This window comes from Rousettus aegyptiacus, unplaced genomic scaffold (assembly GCF_014176215.1).
Source record: "Rousettus aegyptiacus isolate mRouAeg1 unplaced genomic scaffold, mRouAeg1.p scaffold_m13_p_9, whole genome shotgun sequence".
In the NCBI taxonomy this organism is placed as follows: Eukaryota; Metazoa; Chordata; class Mammalia; order Chiroptera; family Pteropodidae; genus Rousettus; species Rousettus aegyptiacus.
Window position 1 is genome coordinate 31,397,142 of NW_023416312.1, and position 26,627 is coordinate 31,423,768.

Here is a 26,627-nt window from a genome sequence, read left to right on the forward strand (position 1 = left end):
TTCTCCCCCAGGCAGTCCCCACTCTAAGGGAAAGTCTTCATCTGTTCACATCCAGGAGCCTCAGAGCATGCCTCCTCCCCTAGAGGGCCCTGTTCTTGGTGGAAAGAGAACTGGGAATCCAGTGCCTCCGGTTTTGCCAGACTTGCTGTGTCCTTGAGCAAGTGACTTGCATTGTTTCCTCAGCTGTCAGATAGAGAGTTACCCTAACTTGTTGGTGTTATTGGGAGCATTAAATGGAGTGGTGTGAAAGTGGATAACACAGAGCATGGCACACAGAGGCCTCATCTTTAGTAATTAAAGGTGTGTGGCACTGGGGAGCAGTAATGCAGGGCCAATTTTAGCCTTTTGATTGATTTACCTCCATGTAACCCTCTGCTCACTCACTCATCACTCCTGATTTGTCCATTTCTCTATTCTACTACCTACCCGCCACCCATCTACACATCCATTCTGCAAACCACACAACCAATTACTCTACCCATCCATCTGTCCATTTAGTCACTAATCCACCCACCTACTCGCTTATCCATTTGTAGTCACGCCTAACTATTCACCAACCTATCTATATTTATCCCTCTCCATCCATAGCCCCATCCATCATTTATTTATTCACCTATTCTTCCCATTCGTTAGCTCATCCATTCATCTACCCACTTACCCATCTAGACATTTCCCTAGCCATCCATCTGTCCACTTACATCCCCACCTGTCCGTCCTGTACCTATCCACCTACCAATCCATCCATTTATCCATCCAATCACTTATCCATCCTCCCACCTACCCACTCATCCACACCCACACCCCATACACATCCACCCACATACATACATATCTGCAGATATTTCTGCTCCACTCAGTTTGAGGGGCTAGTCAACAATAACTGGAGATAGGCTAGGTGAATGTGGGGTAAGGAGAGTAAAGTTGTGGCCAGAGACCTCCCTCTCCATTTCAGTGGTGTGATGTCACCAACCCTAGCACACCCTACTAGTTGGAAAGAATGAGAGCAGACAGTCAGTGGGTAGGCCTGTCTGGCAAGATGGTATTTTGGCTTCATAGCCTTTACACACACACACACACATTACTAGAATGCTGAATGGGGACCGTGCCCCACCCAACACCCCCAATCCCAAATGCAGAGTAGCCAGGCTTCCAGACATAAATTAAAAAATAAAATAAAATAAAATAAACATAAAATAAAATAAAATAAAATGAAAAGGAGTTGGTCTTGGGGGGGTGGGGTGCTCATGCAGAGATGAAGGCAAAGGTCCTTGGGAACTAGGGTCAAGGGGGAAGAGAAATCCCTGCCTCTCCCCACTCAGAGTCCTCACTCCCCAGGGACCACTCCCTAACACAGGTTCATTAACATTAGCCATCAGGCCTCCAACCTCTTTAATGTCCAGTCTCCCAACCTATTTGATTTTGGCTCTGGCCCCCATTTTCCCACCACAGCCCAAGGGAATGGTATCCTGGGGAGTGGGGAGTGGAAATGGGGGCAGCAGGTCTTTAGCTGGTTTCTCCTGCTTCTAGGTCTGGGTCAGGGGACCCCACGCACTCCTTGCTGAGCCGCACAATTTCCTGGGACAGAACTTCCATATCCTAAGAAACAAACAAATCATCAGGGCCAGAGAAGGTAGCAGAGGTGTCATCTTTCTCACCCCATTAATCAATGACCAGTTATGTCTATCTTGGGACAAGAAGGTACTTGGAGAAGTTCACAGAGCCCCCAGCAGTGGGCTGGGCTCAGGAAAGGTATATGTGTGAGGGGATGGGAGCCTCTGGAGCTAGAGATATGGATATGGGAGTAGATTGCCTGTTGTGCATGGTATGTTGGAGGATATGACCCCAACCCTTGCCACCTTCTTTCTACTAAATGTTGAGCTTGCTTCTCAGAATCAGGAGCCAGGTTTACATCCTTTCTGACTCTCCCAGAGATGGCAGAAATATCTGGACAGCAAGATGGGCAAGTGAACATATGAGTAGATGCAAATAGGTGGACAAATAGAGGACAACAGGTAGGCAGGCAGGTACTAGGCGGGTGGGTAAAAGCTAAGACAAGGGTGATTGATGAATATGTAAGAAAGAGAGAGCTGTAGGTCAGGAAATAGGTGGAAACACATAGGTCAGATTATTAGACGGTTAGGGGGCAGATGGACAAATAGTACAGTGGGCTGATGCGAGAGTTGGGTGAATGTATGTATAAATGGATGAGTGAAGTGGATGTGAGGACAGAGGGAAGAGTGAACAGCTAAACTGACAAAAGTAAGTTGACTGGAGGATGGGAAAATGAAGGAGTGGTTGGTGAATGGGGTGGGTGAATGGCAGGACTAGCAGATGATGTGTGGCTGGAGAGGCAGGTGGCTGGATGGACAGATGGGGAGACTGGTAGGCCACACTTGCCTTGTGTAGGTGCATATTCTTGGTGAGCTGCTCCTCCAGCATGTTCTGTAGCTTCTTGTTCATCTCCCGAAGGTTCTCGTCACCTGGCTTCACTAGGTCTCTCAGGACACTGCCCAGCCCACTGCGGTCTGTGTGGCCTGCTGCCACGGATACATCTGCAAGGGCCCAGGCTGAAAGCCACCCCCTCGGCAGAGCCAGAGGAGAGACAGCCAGACACAGAATAGAAAGAATGGAAGCAGAGCAGGAGAGAAAAGTAGGGGGACAAGCCATGTCACATAGGAGGCAGAGGCTTAGCCATGTGAACCTTGGCTGTCACTTACTAGCTGAGGCCCTGAGAAATGGGGAAAATAACAACTAACTCATGGAGAAGGAAAAATGTATATGACTGTATACGAAGCACAGAGCTCTCAGCACATGTCAGTCGGTATTATTCTGATTCATAAGAAAGAAAGGGGGAGATGAAAAAGAGATGGGGGAGGGAGAAGAAAGAGAAAAAAGGAGGAAAGGAGAGGAGAAAGGTGAGGAAGGGATAAGGACCCCAAAGGATACACATACAAAGAAGGAAAATTTCCAGAGATGGAACGATATAGCCAGGAACAGTGAGACAAGATGAAGGGGGGATGGTGCATAAAGAAGAGACAGGGAGAAGAGAAAAGGGGGAGAGAGAAGAGGAAGAGATGTAGGGAGAAGAAAGGAGAAAGAAGACAAGGGACACACTAGAGAAAGAGAGTGGGGAGATGACAGAGACCAGGAAAGGAGGGAGGAGCCAAGATAAGACACAGAACAGAAAGAGAGACACACAGGTATGGGCCTGCCCTGTTCTCCCTTCCACCAGCTATGGTCTTGTTAGTAACTGCTGAGTTCCAAAGGGAGAGGAGAGAAGCCACAGCACTGGACAGTGGGGAAAGAGGGGGCAAGTGAGAGGCTGGATGAGGGGTGAGGGCTGGGAAGGGGGCACTGACCGATCCGGCTGTCCATGACGTAAGTCTCAATGATGGCACTCTTCCGGCAGAGGTCTTCTGCCATGGAGGCGCTGCTCACCTCCAGGTGCTTCACCTGTGGGGTGGGCCCAACCTACCTCAGACCCCTCGACTGAGCATGTTCACACATGAGAAGGGGCTAGCTGAACATCAATCACCCCCCACCCCAGCCTCTTTGCCAAGGGTATGCCAAGCAGGGACAAGCAGACAGACAGTACCTTTTCCTCCAGCATCCATTTCTCCTGCTGCATCTCTGCCAGACGCTGAAAGAGCTCAGCCACTTCCTCATCTGAAAGCTCTGCTGGCCGCAGAGGCTGGGCCTGAGGGCTGCTGGATAAGGACTGTAGGGAAGAAGAGAGAAGAGGCCAGCCTGGTCTCAACGCTGCTGCCCCATACAGATCAGGGCTGAGAAGAACCACCAAGTTAGGGGGTGGCTCTCCACCTAGGGCTGTAGGCAAGTCTTGGCACCCTCAGAGACACTGAATCCCCCTTTGCCTAAAGGAGGAGAGAGGAACCACCACATCATAACCTAATGGAGAGGATGAAGGGAGAGCCCATAGCACATGTGACCTAACTTCCAGTTGACAGGAAAACTAGGGGAGGGAGGAACCAGCTTAATGGTATTACCAGGAAGCCAGCAGAAAATCCAAAAGATGGAACACTTTCTACATGTCAACTGGGATGGTCTCTTCCACAGGTTGATGTCATGAAAAAAAAGGGACTTCACTAGATTCAAGGGACTTAAGGACGTAAAGCAACCAGATGCAACATGTGCTCTGAAACTGAATGCTTGTTCTTAGAAAACCAACAATAAAGGACATTTTGGGGCCAACTAGAGAAATCTGATTAAGCTCAAAGTATTAGAGGAAATGAAAATTTACAAAATTGGGAGGGCAGAGATCAGCTGAATAAAAACGGGTTATTTATCATCTCATTTAGGCTTTAAAAAAAGAGAGAGGCCTGGAAGGGTATGAACGAAGGATTTATAATGGTAATCTCTGGCTGAAGATAAAAAAAATTTGCTTGTTTGTGTTTTTAAATTTTTTCTATAATGCACACAAGTGGAATAAATTATTTCTAAATAAAAGCTGTCTAGGAAGCTGACATGATAGATGAGAATAATAACAAGTGATAATCACGGATGATGCACCTACTGTGAATCACATATTTTATGGTACCAGGAAAGGTAGAATTAGCCCACAAATGATGAAACAGAGTGTCAGAGAGAATAATTTGCCCCCACCTCACCATTTAGCAATCAGAATCAAAGCTGGTAAGCTTGGGTAAAAGTTGATAAGGAAATATGTATGCTAGGCCCACAGTAAGAGATGGTTGCAGGGGAGGAAAAGAGAGCCCCAGAATTTGGGCAGAAGCTGGAGCTGTAGGTTCTTCCTCGCTCCTTACCCTGGCTGGAATGGTCGAACTCTCTTTTTCTCGCAAGATTTCCCGGTAGCTAAAGGAGGAGACACTACTGCTGTCCCCAGTCTGGGTCCGGCTTGGTGAGTTCATCTCTGAAAGAACCAGCTCCTCAAGGCCTGGGCAGAGAGATAAGAGAAACCTGAGCCCCAGATCCCCAGGGTGCCAGGGCAGCGACTAGCAGGAAGAAGCAGAAATAGATTTGACAGAGATAGAAAAAGGCAAAAAGACACTCGGGCAGACAGGAGGATAGAGAGAGGCAGAAATAGAAAAAAGAGCTGCCCCTCTAGGCAAACCCACACACACCAGAAGAGAAACAAAGGTGAAGAGATGGGGGAAAAGATGGTGATGTGGACACACAAGGACATAAAGTGACATTTGCACTCAAACTCAAGTTGCAGACACAGGCACACCCACATACAAAGAGGAAACCCTAGAGAGACAGCAAGCTGGAGCACATGATAGAAGCGGAGACCCTGGATAAGTACACAAGTCAGAGCAGAGACAGGAAAAACTGGAGACAGGTTCCTGTAGCCATGCACCTAAAACTGAATTTCATCTAACGAACATGAATACACGGCAGACAATTTGAATGTTTGTTGATTTGTACACCAACCTATAGCAAAACAAAATCTCGACTCCTCCTTTATAACGAGGTTACTTCGGGAGACAGAATGCCTTGGACAAACATTGATTTGGTGAAAGATATATTTGTTTTTGCCATGCCACTTAAAACATGGCTACTGTGCTCAGACCTCTCTTCCTGCAGCTGCTTTGGGGTGTCACGGAGGAGGCTGACACCATACTCCAAGGATCTCCAGCAGGAGCAGAATGGCTGTAGGAGGATAGCGAGCAAGTTTTCTCTGAGCCTGTGATGTGGGAGATGCACCAGAGCCATCGCTACATCTTATTTACTTATTTAAACATATATATAGGCCGTTTCTTTCTTTAAAAAGTTTTAAGTGACTCCAGGTTTTTTGTTGTTGTAGCATTTTCTGGTTTAAATGGCAGAAATAACATGGACTTTGGCTGAATAATAATCACACTACAGTGTTGCTGACTAATTGTAAATCTGTCTCCCTAGCTCAACTGGGAGCCTCTGGAATACCAAGACTAGGGGGATTTCCTTCCCACCAGGGACCCTGGATGTGAGCATGGGGGCTCAATCCATATTTACAGAATGAGAGAACGGATATAAGAGATTTAGAGACACTGGGTAGAGTGCAGGACTGTGCATCAGGGTGTAGTGGGGAGATGGACAAAGACATAAACGGACAAAAGACGGAAAGAAGAGAAACAGAGAAAGAGAAATAAAGGGACAGAAGAAAAGGTGAGAGAAAAAGAGAAAACTAAAAAAAGAAAACAGGGAGAGAAAGGCAGATACAGAGAGAGATAGAAACAGAGAAGATACACAGCAAAAAGGAAAGAGAGACACAAATAGACAATGCAGAGAGAGATAAAAACAGACGAGAGAGACAGATGCAATAAAAAGGGAAAAGACAGGCTAAGTTCAAGAGGGACAGAAGATGCAGGATTGCTGGTGGAGTGAGGTACAGGAAGCAGCTCTGGGCTTCAGGCCCAAGCCCTGCCTCCCTGGGCCTCAGCATCCCCTGTGGTCCAGGTCCCTCACCAGAGCGGCTCTTGCTGTTGGTAAGGATGTCCTGCAGCCGCTCCTGCAGCTTATCCGCCCGTTTCCGCTCCAAATGCAGCTGCCGCTTGAGGTCCTTAAGCTTTGAGGGAATAGGGGGAAAGATGGGGTCTGAGGCCCAGTGCGCCTACAGGTGGGGGGCCATAGGGCAGGAAGGAGCTGTGGTGGATGGAACACTTCCCCTTCGTACCGCAGCACTGCCCTTCTTCTCCAGGATGCGCTGCCCATCCACTGTGTCCTTTACCTCCTATGACAGAGAAAGCATGGGTAGTAGATGTCAAAATGGCTATATGTACTGCACTCCTTCCCTGCCCCGTTACTGCAGGCTGAGGCCTGGGATGTGTCTGGGCACCATGGAGGAACCAGTGACCTGCTTCAGGCTGCTGATGGTCTTCAGGTGGCAGTCCTGCTCCACCTGGGCTTGCTGGAGCTGATCCCGAACACCCTGTAGCTCTTCCTCCTTGCTCTACAAAGCAGAGGGCAGCTCAGGCCTCAGCTTGGGAAACCTCAGGCCTCGCATCAGAGCCTGTCCCTCCCCAGAAAGGGATGCCGCCATGCAATAGGCACCTTCAGCTCACTAGCATGCTGCTCCCGACACTGCTTCAAGGCATCCTCTTGTTCCAGCTGCTGCTGCTTTAGAGATTCCTACAAGACAAGTCCCAGGTCTGGCCAAGTCCCCCCAGAGGACATCATACCCCCCACAGGACATCATGTCCAGTGAGGGATTTGAGAGACTGCAGCAGAGGGCCCCTGGGTGTGCAGAAAAGATACTCCTGTAGAAAACACTGCATGCCTTTAGGCAGTACACAGAAGTGTCACATTTAGGGCTGCGCAGTTCACATCGAAGATCGATATTTCCATTTATGTTTTATTTTATTTAATAAAACACATCACGGCACTTACCGCAGGCCTGGAATGCTGTAAGAATTTTACATATATTAACTCATTTTACATACCTCCTCATAATACCTAGAGAGCAGGTATTATTGTTATCCCTTTTTTAGTGATAATGAAAACAGGCCACAGAAAGGTCAAGTACTTGCTCAAAGTTACGCAGCTAGAAAGTGGCCCAGTCAGGACTCAAACCGAGGTAAATGACTGGCTCTAGTACCTATGCTCCTCATGGCTTTGTGACACTAATCCTCATGTATTATCAGGAATTTTCCAGAAAATGGCAGTAAAAGTTTCTGTTTGAATAAAATTAGTATATTATAATAATTTCCTGCTAGAAATACAGTTTGAGAAGAAAGAGATGCCTTTTCGAATTAATAAATCTGACATTGTGCCCTACTGATGGCCATCTCCTGGTTCCCTCCACAGGGCTGCTGTTGAGCCAGGGTGGCTCTGGGGATACACAAGTCCAGGGCATCTCAGAAAGTTCCAGAGCCTGACCACTCCTGGTCCGCTGGTTTGGCATGGGTACCCTTTGATTAGCCTCTGCACCTCACCAGGCACCAACTCACCTCGGCCTCTTTCAAGCGCCGTTCAAACCAGCCCTTGGCTCCATCCATAGAGTGTACCTGAGCTTGAAGTTCTTCTACTGTCTGCTGGAGATTCTCCAGCTCTCGTGTTCGGGCCTGGGAGAAGGCAGACCATCATGAGCCAGGCAGATAGAAGAGCGGGAACCTCACACCTGCCATCCCCTGACCCATCAGTAGTGATAGACTCCCCTGGCTTTAGAGGTGGAAGTGCATCTTCATCTATCCACTCACCTTCTCCTCTCGAATCTGCCCACGGAGCTCCTCCTCCTGACGCTTTTTGTCCTCGTGCAGCTCGCGGAGCTCGCGCTCATAGCGGGCGCGCACCCCCAATACCTCCTTTTCATGCCGAAGTCGGACAGCTCCTAGCTCCTCTTTATGCTGGGACTTCTCTTGCAGTGTTTCCATTGCTAGCTCATCCAGCATGGCCTTCCGCTTCTCAGCACTCTGGGGACCGAGAGGGTAGGGCAGAAGGATATCAGTCGACCTCCTCCCCCAATGCCAAACAAGGTCCACCACCACCTCCTGAGGCCCAAGGAATGTGCTAAATGCCACCTCCCTCCAATCTCCACAAAACTGGCTGTCACTCACTCATCCTCATGGAACTTGTCGTTTTCCGTCCCCTCCCATCTCCAAGGGATTGGCCATGTCACCTGCCTTTTCCCCGCAGACCAAGCCACTTCCTCCCCTTGCAGGCTCCCCAGCACCACCCACCTTCCGAGCCTCTTGTAGTTCCTGGGTCAATTGTTCCTTCTCCTGTCCTATTTCTTGAAGTTGTTCTAGCAGCCGACTATTGGCCCGCAATGACTCCTAATGTGGTAACAAAGGAATTGAGTTTGATAAAGAGCCTCCAGGAGGTGCCAGCCACCCAGGATACTTCTGGTAGACCAATTCCCTAAACCCTGTAATGTGGGTATTGTCCTCTCCATTTCTAGATGAGAAACATTGCAGAGACTGCTAACTGCTCTCCAGCATTCATTCTCCCATCCTCCCCAGCAACAGATTATGTGGTTTGGCACATGGTCATCTAATTGACATTTCTCTGCCTCTCTCACAGTTAGGCGTGGCCATGAGATTAATTTCTGGATGCAGAAGTGGTGAGTAATATAGGTTATGCTTATAAAGGAAAGGAGCATGCTGGGCCCTTCCACCTGTCCTCCTTCCTTTCAAACAGGATATAAACATGATAGTAGGGAAGCTTGAGCAAGCACCTTGGATGCCAAGATAGTCTCGTGTTGAAGGTGGCAGAACAGCAATGTAGAAGGAACCTTGGTCACTGGTGATCGGGAAGCCATCGTCCCATCCCTGGGCAACCTACCTAGACTCTTATGTGAGAGAAAACTAAACTTCTATCTTATTTACTAGAAACCTTTATTATTCTACTGTCCATTATGGACTACTCAGCTGTCATAGATCTCAGCTTCACCCAGACTCTAGGTCATTATCCCTCAGGGGCCTCAGATACCCCTATATCTCATCTCTAAGCATCTCAGAAAACACCTAGGCTTCTGGTGATTTCAAACTCATTCAGCCCCCATCCATAAGAGGTCTCACACTCACCCAGATTCCAGCTTGGAAGCCCCAGGATTCTTCAACACACTCAGCACCCATGGACTACAGCTTCACCCAGACTCTGGACCCCAACCCTCAGGGGTTTCAGCCACACTCAACCCCCATATCTTTAGCTCCCAAGAGTCTCTCAGAATGTCTCTCCTAACTAACTGAACAGGCTCTCACTCAGAGAAGTGAAACAACTCAGTCTGGGACTATGTTAGGGAGCCAGACTGGAATCCAGGTCTTCCTGACTCCACAGTCTTCCCACTGCACCTCATGGAAAACTCTACTGAGCCATCACTATGGAACTAGAAGAAGACAGGTGAGAGCCAGAGGTGTCACCTGGAGCTGAGAGTTAAGGTCATCTTTCTGTCCCATGAGGTCCTCATATTCAGTCTGCCGCTGCTGCAACTCAGCTGTCAGCTCAGCAGTCTGTTCCCGGAGCATATTCAGTTCTTGGGTTTTTGCCGTTTGAATCTGGAGAAAGTGGTGGTGATGGGAAGTAAAAATGAAAGGGGCACCAGTGGCCAATCATAGGGTGTGAGCCTCCCAGTTCCAGGGAGACAGGGAGAGAAGTGGAAAGGGAGCCAGGGGGAGAAAGAATTTCAAATAGAAGAACAGTAGGAGAAAAGTCAACAGGGGATGGATAAATATGGTATATTCATACAATAGGATACTAAACAGAGATAAAACAGATCACTACTACGTATGGATACACCTCTTAGATATAATGCTGCAGGGAAGAAGTCAGGTATAAAAATGGGTGCCTGATTCCATTTACATGAATTTAAAGGACAAGCAAAACTAATCTATGTTACTAAAGGTGAGAGGGGTTGATACTTTGGGGAAAGTATGGATGGGAAGGGATGAAAGAGACCTTCTGGGGCACAGAAAATGCTCTGTGTCTTGATCTGGGTGGTGGCTACATGGAGATAGATAGATGGATGTATGGATGGATGAACGGATGGACAGACAGACATGGTTTACTGAATACACACTTAAGACTAGTTCACTAGTTCACTTCCTGCACTTTACTAGAGAGAAACTAGAATGCAAGAGAAGCAGGGATAGATGGCAAAAGAGAAGAGGGGTGGACGCCAACAGAAAAAAGCTGAGAATGAAGCAGAAACAGGTGGGAGAACAGCACGACATCCAGACTACACTGCCCCAATGTAGATCAGAAGCAGAGGGAGATGGGAAACTGGGGAGAGATCAGTGAGGGCTTCCAAGTGTCTTGTACCTGCTCCAGGGCAGCCAGGCTAGTCCTCAAGGCACTGTTCTCAGCCCAAAGTCCTTCCACTTGTTCCTGTGCATCCGCATTCTGGATAGACACCTGGCCTCATCCCCACAACAGGTGAGAGTGGGTCCAGAACAGGGGGACAGCCAAGAAAGGACACACGGACACACGGACACACACACACGCGCGCGCGCGCACACCCTACCCGCCCACCCACCAGGAAAGCAAGACCTCTGAGGCCTTGTCTGCCTGTACAATACCCACTTGTACTGCCCCTTCGTTCTCCTGAGCCCACCCAATATAATGTACCTGATCCTGTAGGGCTCGTAGAGCTGCTGCATGCTCCAGGCGCTCCCCCTGCCGCTGATCTCTCAGTTCTGCCAAGCTCTGTGAAGACCAGGTCAGGGGAGCCCATTCTAGACCTCAGACTCCCCTGCGATACATAGAACCATACAGACTCCCTCTTTGACCACCTGACAGCACATTCTCAGCACCTGAAAGTCTTGGACTATCCACCCATCAGAGATCTCAGCTTCACCCAGACTCTAGGTCATTACCCCCCCAAAGGCCTCAGCCACCTCTATATCCCAGCTCTAAGTATCTCAGAAAACACCTAGGCTCCTGGTGATATCAAAATCACTCAGGCCCCTTCTGTAAGAGGTTTCAAACACCCAGATTCCAGATTGGAGGCCCCAAGATTCTCAGACACACTCAGCCCCAGGAACTACAGCTTTACCTAGACTCCGGACCCCAACTCCCAGGGGTTTCAGCCACACCGAACCCTCATATCCCTAGCTCCCAAGAGTCTCAGATTCACCCAAACTCAGCTCCAGACTCTAGAGGTCTTGAACTCATACAGTGTCCTAGTTTCCAGCTCCTAGTGAGGTCTCAGACTGATTCTCCCACTTGCCACTCCCATCCCCAGTCTCTGGGGATCTTCAGACTCAGCTAACTGCTAACCCAACTTTACCTGGACTTCTGTCCCCAGCTCCTAGGAGCCTCAGACACACAAGTCACCATGTTTCCCAATCCATGGGACTTCAGACTCACCTACTCTAGGGAGAGGACTGGAGGCTTTAAAATCGGCCAGCCCCCAATCCTCAAAAGCCTCAGACCCACCTAGACTTTTGTTATAGTCTCTGGATGTCTCAGATTCACCAGTTCTCTATTCACAGCTTCTGGGGATCTCAGGACCACCCAGCCCATATGATACAACTTCTTAGAGGTGTCAGACTCAAACCAGTCCTCATACCATGAGAGTCTCAAATTCACAGCCTCCAAGCCCAACTGTCTCGCCCTTGAAAGTCATGTTATCTGTCCAGCCCCTATAGGTCTCAAAATCACTCAACCTCCAAGGAGTTCAGATTCACTACAACTCCTGGTCCCAGTCCCCAGTGACCACAGATTTTTCCAGACTCCTGTCTCTAATCCCTCAGGATTACAGATTCATCCAAACTTGTGACACACAGACCCCTAAGTCCTCAGCTCCCTGAGATCTCTGATTTATAGTCTCCTAATCCAACTCCAAGGGCTCTCAGCGCTCCTTAGTTCCCATTTTTCTAGCACCGGGTGGGGCAGGGGAGGGGGCGGGCAGGAGCTATCCAGTCCCTATATTTCCAATACAAGAAATCTCAGACTCCCCAAATAGTCTCTGTAGATCTCAGAGTACCCTAGACCCCCAACCCTGGTCCCTATCCCAGTTGATCTCAGAACCCAGCCCCTCACCTGATTGGCAGCCTCAAGTTCTTGTTGCAGCTTCTGAGTTCGAGCCAACTGGGCTTTGAGATCAGCTTCCTTCCGCTGTTGTAGCTCCTCAATCTTGTTCCTAGGAGTGATGGGGGCGGCCAACGGCATTGACCATGGCCTGAGGCTCAGTCTCCCAGCTCTGCCCCTATGGTCTTGAGTTAATATTGCTGGGCACTGTCCACCACTAACTCCAACCCTGATAGTTACCGGCTGTCATTGAATAGTGTCTCCTTTTCCGTCTGTAGACGACAAAAACTGGGCACAGAAAGATAGACATAGATAAGTCAATTCTAAAAGTCGATCCCTTTCCTAATCTCCCTGAACCCTTTCCCCTGCCTCTGGAAAAAGAAATTTACCTTTCTTGTTTCTTTTTCAGTTTCTCTGAGAGCTGGGGTAGGGGAGGGAATACAGACAAGTGATAACAAGAAGAATAATATTAGCAAAGACAAAAATAACTTAATATTTACAGACACTTCCTACTAATTCCTCTTTGGAAGCTGAATTTATTTGTTATCTTGTGGAATCCTCAAAACAATCCTGAGAAGTGAGTATTACTATTTTTACAAATGGAGAAACTGAGCCTGAGAAGGGTTCAGTCATTTGGTTGCCCAGCTGGTCAGTAGCACCAACATAACCTCCCTCAAGCTTCAAAGCCCAGCATTTACATCTCCAACATATCGACTGAGGGCTACATCACAGAATGGCTAAGTTGGGAGGCCTGGAAAGCAGGATCATGATTGGCTGCCACACCACTGGGTCTCTAGTTCTTAGGTAAGAGCCAGCAGTCTATAAGTTGTTGGATGGATGAATAAACAAGCAGAGCGAGGAGGACACAGAAGAAAGGAATGGAGCCCATCAGGCACAAGACATAGTGGGATCATATTAGCCCATTCCAAACTGAAAGCAATTCTGAGACATAAGTGTGAGTCTCTCACAAATGACAAAACTGAGGCTATGAGGGAGTATTCTGCTAACTTCTGCTTTGTGGTGGAAGCATGACAGGTAGGAAGTGGGATGGGGCAAAGGCCAGAGAAAGCTTGGCAGCCCCACCTTAGCAAGTTCCTCCTGCAGCCTGGATGTTTCGGCCTGCTTCAGATTCTACAGGAAACAATAAGGGAGGGGGTTGTTATCAACAAGGGGGAAGGTAAGGTATGTGCCTTCTTCCTGCCTTCCTGCATCCCTAATCCATCAGTCACAGACATCTCCGTGGGACCATAGGCAGAGCTAGGGCGTCTGACTGCCATCTGGCACCCCAGCTCCAATATACCCAGATTCACCTCCAAGCCTTGCAGTTGCTCCCAGAGCAATTTCTTTTCTTCCTTCTCCATTTCCCATTTCAACTCTACCTCTGCCAAAGGCATGGGGGACAGGAGAGCAGGGGTTTGGCCCCCTGGGGGGTCCCCTTGACCTTCAATGGCAAGTGGGAACTTCCCAGCCTCTTTCTCACAGCGCTCCTGCAGGGCTGGTGGATAGAACAGAGATATATGTTGGATGAGGTGATCTCTGAAGACCCTTGCCAAGTCAAATAGAGGGAAAAGTGGTCTTCAACACCTCAGGTAGCAGGAACCCTGCCCCAAAGACCACAATCCTAAAAGACAAAGGTTTAGCCCGATCCAGACCAATCACAAATCTTTTAAGCCCACCAACCACTGAAATCCTGTCTACTATCAAATTAGATCAAGTTGGTTTCCCAGGCTCCACCCATAGCCCTCCAAGGTCATGTCTAACATCCTCTACTCCCTACTTACAGCTGAATCCTTATAACCTACTGATTCCCAGCCACATTCTACAAAGTCTCCCTGCTGATTACCAAACTACCACCCACCACCCCCCAAGCCCTAGTTGCTCTCCAAACCTCCACACATCAGGATCCTCCCACGCTCTACCAAGCTTTCTTTCAGTTTTCATCCCAGATCCTACTGACAATCTGGGCTCTGAATCTTCCCAATGCTCCTTCATTCCCCTTCTCCATTTAGTAAACATCTTCTGATGTTCAATCTGCTTATCTGCAATATCTGCTAAATCCGAGGCATTGAACTAAACTCAGAAAGATAACTACCTCTTATCTTTACTACAATCTTCCAAATGGTAGACATCACTATACTTACTTCATAAGTGAGGAAGCTTTGGCTTGGAAAGGAGAATGTCTTGTCCAAAGTCATATACCAGGGTTCATGGAAGAGGCAAGCTTGATTCTGAAGCCTTTCCACCTTTCCCCAGGAGGACAACACCCTACTCAAGCCCCAAGGTCCACACATCCCCAGGAGGGCCTCCACACACCTGCCACATTCTTCTGCAAGGCTGTGTTTTCTGCCTGCAGTCTCAGCAGCTCCCCATCCACAAGGCTCCCAGCTTGGACAGCACCTGCCCTGGCAGCCCCATCCTTCAGCTGCTGGTTCTCCAGCTCCAGCTGTTCCATCTGGCTGCAGAGCTGAGCAAGGGAAGGACGAGGTAGCAGAAAAGCAGAGAATCAGAACAATATTCACTGAAATATACACAGCATTTGGCCCATGCACTTTACAATTCATTTAATTCCCATAATACCCATGACCTAGGTACTTTCATTATTCATTATTCCCACTTTCTAGGTAAGAACACGAAAGCACAGATGTTAAACAACTTCAAATTCACACATCTGTTAAATGGCAGTCACAGAGGATTGAAAATATTGAGAACAATTTTCTGCTTGCCCACTCCCATATCACAGTTGCAATCCAAGACTTCAGGCTCCTCTGGAAGCTGCTGGTCCAAGATGTCCACATTACTGAGAACTCCCCTGCCAGTCAGTCATCTTCTGTGGAGGGGTCTGTGTCTGGGAGCCTAGGCACCACAGACAGCTTTCAAGGCACTTCCAGGGCCAGCACTACCCACAGACCCCTATCATCAGTCCTTGGCCTTGGAGAGGTGCACAATGCAAATAAAACTAAACCAGCCCCTTGTTAAATTCCTGGCTAAAACGAAGTTCTTACAGCAGACCTGACAAGATCCTTTTTCCCATTTTCAGATGAGAATACTGAGGCCCACAGAGAATTTTAATTTCATTGCCCAGAACACTATTCCTTTCATCCAGTTCACATGTCTGGCTTCTCTGCATCCTTCAGTGCTCTGCTCAAATGTCACCTTTCTAGTAGTATCCCCAAACACGGAAATTCCAATACTCTCTAGCACAACAATCTCTTTCTTTCTTACCTTGCACTAATCACAAGTAAATTTAACTAGTATGTTTTTAACTTCTTAAAGCCCTGAAAAATCCTGCATCATAAATTGTGATTGACAATTAAATTTTATTTTGTAACATAGGGTCACAGCCGAATTCTGAAACCAGACTGCTTGGATGCAAATTTCTACTGTGCCATTTACTAGCATTGGGACATTGAGACAAACTACTTCATTTCTCTGGAGCTCAGTTTTCCTCATCTGTTAAATTGTAATGCTAATAATATCTCATCAGCTTGGTGTGAGAATTAAATGAATAAATAATGTAAAGCACATCGAATGAGAGCTCGTACACAGTAAACATTATATAACTGTCAGTATCAGTACAATTATTATTTGTTTACTACATCATCATCTTTCTCCCTATCCCACCTCCAGAACATAAACTCCTTAAGAGTGGGGACCATTTTGTACTGCTTACAACTATTTCCAGAACACAAAACACAAATCAAGTGCTCAATAACTATTTGTTGAAGGAACAAATAAGCTGAGATGTCTTGGCAAGTAAGTGCTGGAGGCAGGCCTTGAACCCAGGTCTCTCTGTGAGTACTTCCAGTTCCCAGAAGGAGAAAGAGGAGTGTGAAGGAAGTTATATACCTGGCCTAGTACCTAGCCCAGGGCAGGTACTGGAGAACATGAGCTGGATTTATGGATGAATGCTTGCACCTGCCTTACCTTCCTCCTAAAAGAACCACATGATACCACTGAAACTAAGGGCAGGAAGCAATCAGAAGTGAAGTGATGATGTCAGCTCTAACATGAGCACCAGGGGCTCTGAACTGTAGGGGGCAAGGACCCACTAGGACGTGTTGTTTAAAGGAGTGATGTCATAAGACCTGCAAGTCAGGACAATGTCTAGGGATTGATGTGGTCAAAGAAGCTAGAACTGAGACCAGTGAGGAGGCTGTAGGAGTAGAGCAGGCGAGAGGTGGAAAAAGTTGAGGTGCAGTAGAGCCACAGGATGGATATAAAGCTTTTAAATAGTTAAGAAAAAATATTTTAGAGGGAAAAGGAATTGATCAAAGGATACTATTAGTAACTAACATCTACACAGCTGATATTATGTGCTAGGCTCTGTTCTAAATGGTTTACAGACATTTATCTATTCAATCCTCACAAAAGCCCTGCAAAGCAGGTACTTTCATTATCATCATTTCCATTTTAAACATTTGGGAACCAAGAAACAGACAAATCAAGTGACACACTCAGGTTGCACTTAGTAAAATATAGAGCTACGAGTTTAATCTAGGCTTCCTGGCTCTTGACTAGTACTTGCTAAATCACCTCTCCTGGTATTGTACCTGCTTAAAGGTTACTTTTGTTTAGATTTTAAAGGGTCTTAAGTACTACATTCTCACGTGGAGCCTTGGAAATACCATTTTTGTTGCCATGAGACTTTTTTCCCTGAAAACACACTAAAAACTTAGACAATTATTGAGCATGGATGCAGAAAAGAGATAAGGGAATAAAAGACAATGTCTCTAGCTGCCTAGTAGGTTTTGAAACAGTGAGGATGCTAAAATCAGTGAGGAGATGTAATTATCTAATCCAGGATAAATTATCTAATCCACATAAATTCTACATGGGCTTACATCAGATGAAGAAAGAAAGAAAAGGGAAGCAGCTTAAACATCTTTCCATCCATGTTAAATATAAGAACTTTACCTAAGACCCAACAATACCCCTTGTCTTCGCATCAGCCCCAAAATATACACAAGGAGACTTGAAGCTCGGAGAGAAGAAGTGACTTGGTCAGGAACCAGCTGACCTCAGAGCTTCCAGCCTTCTAATCCCAGCACAATGGGTGGCCTCATCTGTCAAATCACTGCCCTCAGCAGACTCGAGACCTGTTTCAGCACCATGGACAGTGATCCAAGACCAGCCTCTGTCTAACCTCTCTCAGCCGCCCTCCAGCTTCAGCCCAGGTGGCCCCTACCCCTTGGAGCCCCCTTGGTTATTCCAGGCACCATCACCTTACTGAACTCAGCCATAAGTGTGCTGTTCTGCAAACGGAAGTCCTCTTCCTGGCTGTGCAGCTTTGCCTGCAGCATCTCATTTTCACTCAGTAGCCCCTCAACTTCCTGCAGTGAGAAATAGGGGAGAGAGGAGGTAGAGAGAGATGGGGAAAGAGGGACGGACGGGAAAGGATGGAGAGATGGAGATAGAGAGCAAAATAAAGAAAAGGCAGGAAGACAGAGGAACAGAGAGAGGAGAGAAGGAGTCAGGGAAAGAAATGTGTGAAGAAGAGAGAAACAAGAAGTCAGAAAGAGATAAAAGGAAAAAAGAAAAGAAAATTGATGGCAGAGATAGGAACAGGTGGGGGAAAGGCAATGGGGAGATTGAGGAGAGAAACAAGTCAGAGAGAGAGGAACAGGAAGTCAGAGACAGAGTCAGAGAGAAGGATAGAGAAAAAGGGAGAAGGAAAGACAGAGAGAGGCACAGAGAGATGAAAATAGGAAAACAAAAACAGATACAAAAACACATGACAGTGAGGCAGTCATCGATGCAAGTGCACACACAGAGAAAGAAAGTCCAGTACTAGGAGATCCCAACATACAGAAATATCCCTGCAAAGACATAGTCTCCCAGACACACTCACCCACCATGGGTCCCCTTACCTGAGCTTTCTTGCTCTTGCTCAGTGCCTAAAGGTGAGGGGGTAGGAAAAAAGAAAAGGTGAACAGAGAGGGACACTCTCACTGGGGTATGGAGACATTGAGGCAAGTGTCAAGGGGAGACAATAACGACAGGAGTTGGGGGATGGGAGCATCTTCAACCACAGAACTTGCATGACAATTTGTAGCCCATAGGAATGATGGGAGAGTGAGTAGCATTCTGCTTACATCCTTTCCTATAAGCTCCCAAAGCTGTTCATGGGTCTTAGTATTTAACCCTTTATGGGCTGGGTCTCCAGGCTCAGACATTGTGGCTTCATTGTTATATCTGTCCATACACATCTATATGGATTCCTTCCATTCACCATGGAAACTGCCACTCTCTGCTGAGCAGCCTAGGGAATTATCAGGTTGGGTAATCAGCACCCTACCAAAGAGAAACCTAGCTTTCCAAATGCCGGTCTTTCTGCCTTCCGTATTCCTCCGTCTAACAAATATTTATGGAGCATACACTATGTGTAACATTGTACTATGCATGGCAACAGAGTAGTGAAGAAAAAGACAAATGAGGGCCTTGAATGACTTGAGGGCCACAACAGCTGATATGCTCTCATCTTCAGAGGACTTTACCAACAGGACCGGTACAGGAATGGGAAGTATGAGCATAAGACAGGAGAGTGGAGGCGAGACAGCAGATTCAAGGCAGATTTACCTCTAGATGTGACTCTTTAGTTAGAAGTCAGTGAACGAGACTGAGTAAGTAATTGAAATTAAAAATGAATTAAGAGTAAATTAAAATTTACCAATTAATTAAGCAGAATTAGATAAAATTAGCAAACTAAAGAGACTTCCTTGAGAATCTTTTGAATAACTAATGACAGCATGTAAGATTTGGTCTGGTTCACAGTAGGTGCTCACTGGATTGATGAATGAGTCAGATGGCTACAGGGAAGCACGGGTGGGTGAATGGGTGGAGGGAAGTACCTTCTGAGCTTTGGTGAATTCCTTATCCAGGTAGGCGACCTTCTGTCGAAGACTGGTAAGTTCTAGTGTGGGGAAAGCACGGAGTCTCGGCCTCAGTCAGTGGCAAGGAGCTGAAAGGACTTCCCACCAAGCCTCTGAGGTGTTTTCCCTCAGCCTCTGTCCCCCAAAGCCACCTCCATCTAATAAGACCCTCTTGGCTCACCAACACCATTCTTGCGTAGTTCATCTGAAAGCTGGTAGTTGTTTGTTCGGAGTTCCAGGAGCTGAGCCTTTAGGGGAAGCAGGGAAGGGAAATGATTTGATTAGGAATGTGCCCCTATCCTCGCCATGAGGGTACCAATCCCCTGAACCCCGCAGACCCTGCTGCCCTCTGTGTGCCTCTTTAGTCACTCCTAAAGACCTGTGCATACACATCCTAAATGAGCATCCGGTCCCTCAGTCCCTGTCCCACCTTTCTCAGTTCTACTTATAACCACAACCAGTCTCACCTCTGTGTCTCTCCACTGCCTCCATCTCTCCCCTTCCAATTCACTATGCACTCAGGTCATGACAGAGTGCTGACCCAGTCAGGCTCCTGCTCATGTGTGTTCTATGGTTCACCATGCCCACAGGATATAGTTCCTCCTCCTCCTCCTGGCTGACCTCATCACACACTGAACACTGACTGTTCCAACTATCTTTCTGTCAGGGATGGGTGTTATCTATCCTCTTGGCCAGAGCAGGGGGCAGGGGCTTGCCTTCCTTCCTCTTTCCCAAGGAAAGAGGGCCTGGTATTCTCCTGACCAATTTCACTAAGTAAAAGGGGGCTGCTCGGGGTCCCCACCCCCAAGGCTCTGCAAGCACATCCAGACCCCTATCAAGAATTGAGGGAAAGTGAAATATGGACCATGCCAAACAGTATACCCCTATTCTGTAGGGCACCTAGGCCAGTTCTTCCCCAAACCACTGGCCCTTACCCCACCAAGACCTTTCCCTCCCATGGCACCAGCTTCCACTCAATGGTGCTATGCTAAAAGTCAGAGGGCTTGGGAGGTAGATGGGGGGAAATTTTTTAAATCATTTCTTCAATTAAGTAAGTAAATAAATAAATAAATAAAGTCAAAGGGCTTGGCCTTTACAGAATCTTTCCTGCATCTGTCCACCCCTAGACCTAGTGATCTGTCTCCCACAGTTCTGATCTAATTGGTACAACTTTGGCACCCACCCACAGTTCCTATCCATCAGAGCCCGATAGTTTTGCCCTCATTCACAGCCCAGTGGAATCAATCTTCCTCACTCAAGGGTTCCCACACACTTCAAGATCTCCCGGTCATGCTCCAATGGGATAGCCCTACATCCTCCAGGGTCTTTCCTCCACAGGGCCTTGGGTGGGCTAGTTGGATTACTCTTACTCACTCAGAACCCCCTGCACAAGTTACAGGGGTATTCCCTTTTCACAGTCCAATGATCTCACCTTTCCATCCTCCAGGTCCCTCACAGAGACAACTGGGTCCCTCATTCAAGGACCGATGGATTCTGTCCTCACTTGAAGTTCCTCCTCTCCTACCATAGATCCCTACTCAAGGTTTCCCCCTTCAGAGTCTTTCCAAACAAAATCCAGTGGTCTTTCCCAGTAAAAAAATCTCTCTCAACAAGGGTCTACTCTGGCTTTCATCCCATTTCAGGATCTCCCCCCACCCCCGCCAGAATAATCAAGTGGTCAGAGTACCCAATCAGGGTACCCCTCCTTCCCCCTCCCGCCCCCAGCCAAAGCCCAGTGATCCCTGCTCCATGCAGTCCAAGGTAGTATCACTTTTTCATCTCCTTTGGTCTTCTCTCCAACAGGGATTAATGGTATTATTACCCATTCAAGAATTTCTTCACCCCAGACTTAATGGGATCACCCCTAATCATCCAAATGGTACCGGCCCCTCTTGGGATCCACTACCATCACTCGCACAGGATCTCCCTCTCCCGGCAACAATGACAACATTGGGGTCATTCCCTAATTCGCTGGCACAGTGGTTTCTCCCACAAAAAACTTCCACCTCCCACCAGGTAATGGCTCCCCCCATCATGACGCAAATGGCCCAACGCCCACTTCCTTCCTCTCCAGACAAAATGGTTTCTCCCTCTCAGGATCTCCTTCCCTCGATGCCTAACGTTATCATCACCCACCCATGGGTTCCCCGCACACACCCAAAGGTCTCGTCCCCTCTAGGTCTGGGTAAGATATCCCCCACTCTCTGACTCTTTCCTCCTCCGCCCACAAGGCTCTAATAATACAACCCTTCAGAGACCAGTAGTGTTTGGAATCCAATAGTCCCACCACTCGGAGCCTCAGTTTCCCTTTTCCAGACCAACCCCTTAGACTCAAGGTCTAGCCCAACCAACCCCTTCTCAGAGCCTGTGGCACGACCTCTCTCTGCCCCGCTCCCCGTCGCCCTTCCCGGTGGTCTTTTCCCCGGCGAGCGGCACCTGCATCCGCTGAAACTCCTCCTCGGACAGAGCTTGCGCCATGTTCCTCCCCCCCCCCGCCCCCCAACAGTTTTCTGCGCAGACGCAGCTCGTCCCTTCTGTCAGTATGCGGGTTGGACCAAACCACTGGCCAGGAATCGAGGGGGAAGAGTCTACTCCAGTAGCTCAACGTTTTGGAGACGGAGAGAAGAAAATGAAACCGAGAGGTCACATGAATTGCAATTAAATGTTTTACCAGAATCTGGGTCATCTGATCTGGCTTTTTTGCTCACATAGACTACCCATTGTGATGCAATACTATTACATCCCCGTGTCACGGGTGGACTCGTCGCTAGGGAAATGTTTGCCGACAGAAAAATCACCCTTTCACGGTTCTCCTTTAATGAGAAAGGTTGACTTAAAGAAACGAAAGCGGAAGCTCTGCGCTGGTCTTGTTCCCGCCCTCTTGTGGGTGACTCCGAATGGGAATATCGTCTCCGGTGAAGCCCGTGGCTTTAAAAAAAAACCAGAATTTTGACGCTGTTTTCCATTCACGGTGTTAGGTAAAGGATCTTGCCACCAATAATTTCAAAATTATTGAAAAGAAATCACTAAGGGGAAAGAATGGCAGTGAATCAAACGAAAAAGCTTCATTAAAAACAAAACAAAAACGAAAACAGGATGTCGAAACATCAGAAACATTCAAATTAGTATTAAAGTGCATTATAAGCCATAAGCCTCTCTTGTGCTTTCTGGCCCCCTCTGAAAACCTTGCCACCCAAGCAGGAGTTTTTATTTGAGAAAGAGAAAAAATTAGCATGTTTAGTGACAACATATCAGTACTAGGATACTCCCTATTTTGTTTATCTTTTAGGGGAGGGACTTAATTTTGATATCATTTTAAATGTACAGAAAACCACAATAGTACAAGGAAATTCCATATGCCCTTTACCTAGGTCAGTCCATTGTTTACATTTTGCCACCTTTATCATTCTCTCACCATATATAAAATTTTCGAACCTTTGTCTTCAGCATCTATTGATGACTTTCTAACACTAACATTTCTTTACTTGCTATTCTACCGTAAGGAAGAGCCTCCTCTTCTCCCCCATTAATGTGCGTATTTATATCTATAGAGACTACTGGTTTTTTTTATTAAATGAATTATAATCAATCACTATCATCGTTTCCTTTGACGCTCAAATCGTCCCAGGTTTGGCCAGTGAGAGTGTCTTCAAGATGACTTGTGTGTCCCTTTGACCATGCCTTTATCACTTTCTTCTGACACTACAGGATGCTCTAGATTCATATTCTTTTTCAGCCTCAGTGTTCATTGCTATTAGAATGTAATCATTTCTAGGCCCTCTCAGGACATAGCAAGGAAATATATGTGTGTATTCTAATTCATGTATATACACATCTATCATCTATTTATACATTTTGCTATAGGTATACGTATTTTAAAAACATAAATTCATTATAATACCTTCCATTTCAACCCAACAGCACAAGGTTCATCCTAGTTTTCTCACTTTCCATAGTATTTGTAAATCCCTTCTGCAACAGAAACCTGGCTCCCATTATCCACAATAAATGTACTTATTTGTGTAAACATAATACACATTAAGTAACCAGAATTGCTAACCCATAAGCCTGTAAAAAACAATCAACTGACTAGATGGCAATAGTGTTTCTTTTGTCTCTTTTTATTTTTTTTTCACTTTCATCTTTAAGTTCTTCATAGTCTATAGTCAAATATTGTGTTTAACAAATATCTTCAATGTTTGATGCAGTTCCTTTTGTCTTTGATCTGATGGTGGTCAAAATACTGTGTTCAAAAATTATGTGGCTTAGTTCACCCACTCGCCACCCTCTTCATGAGGCTGTATGATTCATTTGAAATATAGTTAGGTTCCTTTGTTTCTGTTTAAATTCCATTTTGCCCTTCCCACCTTTGTTGAGGAAACCAATCAATTTACTTTCTGGTTTATCCTTTCTCGGTTTCTTTTTACACAAATGAGCAAATACGTTTATATTATCTTATGTATCCTACATGAAGAATAGCATACTTTGCATTTTCCATTTGCTATCTCCTCTCACTCCCTTCTCTCTCAGCTATGTAGTACCCCATTTTGTAGATGTATCATAATTTAACCACTCTCCTATGTTTGCCCATGTAGGTGGTTTCCAATATTTTGCTATTATAAACAGCCAAAAAGAATACCCTTGTACATATATGTATTTTCATATTATCTGAGGTATATTTTCAGGGTAAATTCATAGAACAGGAATTGGTGCATCAAAAAGTACATATGTAGTTTCATTAGGTATTTCCAAATTCCTTCCCAAAGGAGCTATTCCAATTTCATTCCCACTAACATTCCTTCTACACTTTTAGGTTCTTTGGCTGGTTTAACAATTAAATTGACATAGATTAACAGGAGAAAAATTTAATTTTGTACATACAGGAGCCCCATGAAAATATGAGACCCAAAGGCAGTCAGGCAATTGAGGCTTTTATGCCATCCTGAGCTAAGGAATGGGACAAGGTACAGGACATTCAAAGGGGAGGAGGGCAATTTACAGGAAAATGAGAAGGGCAGATGTTTGGTAATCAGATGTCTGCCCTGCCATGCAGGTAAGTCTTTCAGATAAAAAGTTATCTCTGGCAATAGCTCTCTTCCTGGTAGAGGTCCCCTATCTAAATTCTTTTAGTTAGTTAAGGGACACATAAAAGTTTTGCTTGAGTCTGCTGGGTCTTGATTGTCTTCAGCTCAAAATAATCCATATGCCAAAGTGACATATTTTGAGGTGGCATAATTTGCTACCCTTCAATATACCTATTTTAAGGGTATGGTTCAGTGAATTTTAATAAATGTATACAACCTTGTACCACAACCACAATCAATATATAGAATATTTCCATCATCCCCAAAAGGGTACTTTGTACCACATCCCAACCCCCATCCCCCACCTCAGGCAACCACTGATTTACTGTAGATTAAATTTCTCTTTTGTAGAGTTTCATACAAATGGAATCGGACAGTATGTACTCAGCATAACGCTTCTGAGATTCATCCAAATTGTTGTGTGCATCAGTATTTTTGCCTTTTTATTAATGAGTAGAATTCCATAGTATGGATATACCACAATTTGTTGATCCATTCCCTTAGTGAAATTCTAATTTATGTTTCTCTAATTAAGAGTGAGATTATACTTTTTTTTTAACATATTTAAGGATCATTTAAATATCTTGTTAAATATATGAATTCTATGTTCACTCTTTTGTCTATTTTTCTATTGGCTCTTTGGACTTTTTCCCTCAATTTTTAAAAGTTCTTTGTATATCAAGGCTATTGACACTTTAATATATGTTGTATATATTTTCTCCCAGTTTGTTAGTTATCTTTTGACCATGTTTATGATCCTAGGAGCTAAGAAATAGATGTATATATAATAAGTCATGTATACATACAAATCTCTAATTATTTCTGTATCTATTCATCTGTATATATTTTAAGATAAACATGAATTCACACTGATATTCCAATACTACATGGTTCATTCTATCTTTCCCTTCTTGCTTATCTACAGACTCCCACTCTAACCATAAAAAACATGGCTCCAGCCATCCATCACCCATTTACTCAATTTTTCAATCCCAGTATACAAGTATAGCAATATCAGAATTATTAACCCATACCCCTATGGGAAACAACCAAAACTGAGTTAAGTGCTTTTCTATGGTTCCTTTTGTCTTTAGCTTTGGAGTCCAGTCAAACTATCATTTTCCAAGGTTATTTAGATCAGCATGTCTTCTCCTCACCCCTTTTAGTGAGGTTATGTCATACATTTGTAATACAGTTAGCTTATGTTACTGCAGTCTGTATTCCATACTGGGATTTCCTGACTTCCTGGCTAATTTTTTTAAAATGTTTATACATTAAAATGTGTGTGCGTGCGTGCGTGCGTGCATGCGTGTGTGTGTGCTGTAAAGATATCTGGGTTTTGACAAATACATTTTAAAGTTTTCCTCACATAAGTTTTTTTTCCCCACATTTCTTGTTAGGTTCTTTCTTAAGGTATATTATCTTCTTTGTCGCTATTGTAAATGAGGGCATTTCTATTATTATATCCTCTAACTGGCTGTTATTGGTATATACGAAAGCCACCGATTTATGTATGTTAATTTTATATCCTTCCACTTCGCTGAATACTTTTCTTGTTAGAGTCAGTTTCAGCATTGATTTTCTATAGTTTGCCAGGTACAAAATCATATCATTTAAAAATAGAGATATTTTTATTCTTTTTAAATTCATTGACTCTGACTTATTTCTCTTGTCTAATTACTACTTTCCACTAACAGGATCCAGGGCTTCTTGTTGAAATGTCTGATTCCAGGGCTGGGGCAGGAAAAGTACAAGATGAGCCTGGAGCATTTTGTTGTACCATCCATTGAGTTCATTTGAATTTTAAAAGAATCCATGTTCTAAAAGAATCCAAACTAATCTAAATAAATAAATGGAGGACAAAGGGAAACTCTTCCTTACAGAGGAACACCAACTAACAAATGTAGAGGAAACGGAATTAGAAAATCGCTATTTGGCAACCACCTCTGTAATAATTATTTCAGGCAAGAATTATCAACGGATGCTAAAACTAGCGGGTGAAAGTGTGATGAAGAACATTGTATTTACATAGTATCAAAGGATCTTCCCACAAATTACTTCTTAATTATAATGGGAAAAAGGGTAACTTTACAGTGGAGAAACCTGGTAGACACTGCCTTAACCAAGTGGACAGCATTAACATTAACAATATGGGGACAAACTGGTATCTCCTGCCTCCTGATGTGATGCACTGATAAAGATACAACATCACTTATGTGGTGTTTCTGCCAAAAATTCGTAACCTGAATCT

General features: G+C 45.6%; 1 protein-coding gene across 2 annotated transcripts; it reads right to left on the reverse strand.

The window, feature by feature from the left end:
• Positions 1–1,014: 1,014 nt before the first annotated feature.
• GRIPAP1 (GRIP1 associated protein 1) lies at positions 1,015–21,800 on the reverse strand. 2 transcript variants are annotated; one of them, XM_016153317.2, is made up of 26 exons: positions 21,729–21,800; positions 19,474–19,540; positions 19,272–19,333; positions 18,291–18,317; positions 17,646–17,753; positions 14,737–14,887; positions 13,734–13,918; positions 13,507–13,554; positions 12,813–12,844; positions 12,664–12,711; positions 12,436–12,535; positions 11,020–11,097; positions 10,714–10,806; positions 9,816–9,950; positions 8,634–8,729; positions 8,154–8,366; positions 7,905–8,018; positions 7,009–7,086; positions 6,812–6,907; positions 6,632–6,688; positions 6,424–6,523; positions 4,782–4,912; positions 3,596–3,718; positions 3,360–3,453; positions 2,398–2,552; positions 1,015–1,596 (listed from the first exon to the last, which is right to left on the reverse strand). In XM_016153317.2, exons 1-26 carry the CDS (start codon positions 21,768–21,770, stop codon positions 1,504–1,506), a joined length of 2,526 nt encoding a protein of 841 aa, XP_016008803.2. In that variant the 5' UTR covers positions 21,771–21,800; the 3' UTR covers positions 1,015–1,503. The 2 variants fall into 2 exon arrangements, with proteins under 2 accessions (XP_016008803.2, XP_036083223.1); XM_036227330.1 differs by lacking the exon at positions 13,507–13,554 and having other exon boundaries at positions 21,729–21,797.
• Positions 21,801–26,627: the final 4,827 nt, after the last annotated feature.

Excerpts from the sequence above, each read along its gene's own strand:
- GRIPAP1 (XM_016153317.2), bottom strand. The coding sequence starts at position 21,770 with ATGGCGCAAGCTCTGTCCGAGGAGGAGTTTCAGCGGATGCAG. Across the intron at positions 8,367-8,633 it reads AACTACAAGAGGCTCGGAAG|AGTGCTGAGAAGCGGAAGGC; the intron begins GTGGGTGGTGCT and ends CTCGGTCCCCAG. Across the intron at positions 8,019-8,153 it reads GGCAGATTCGAGAGGAGAAG|GCCCGAACACGAGAGCTGGA; the intron begins GTGAGTGGATAG and ends GCCTTCTCCCAG.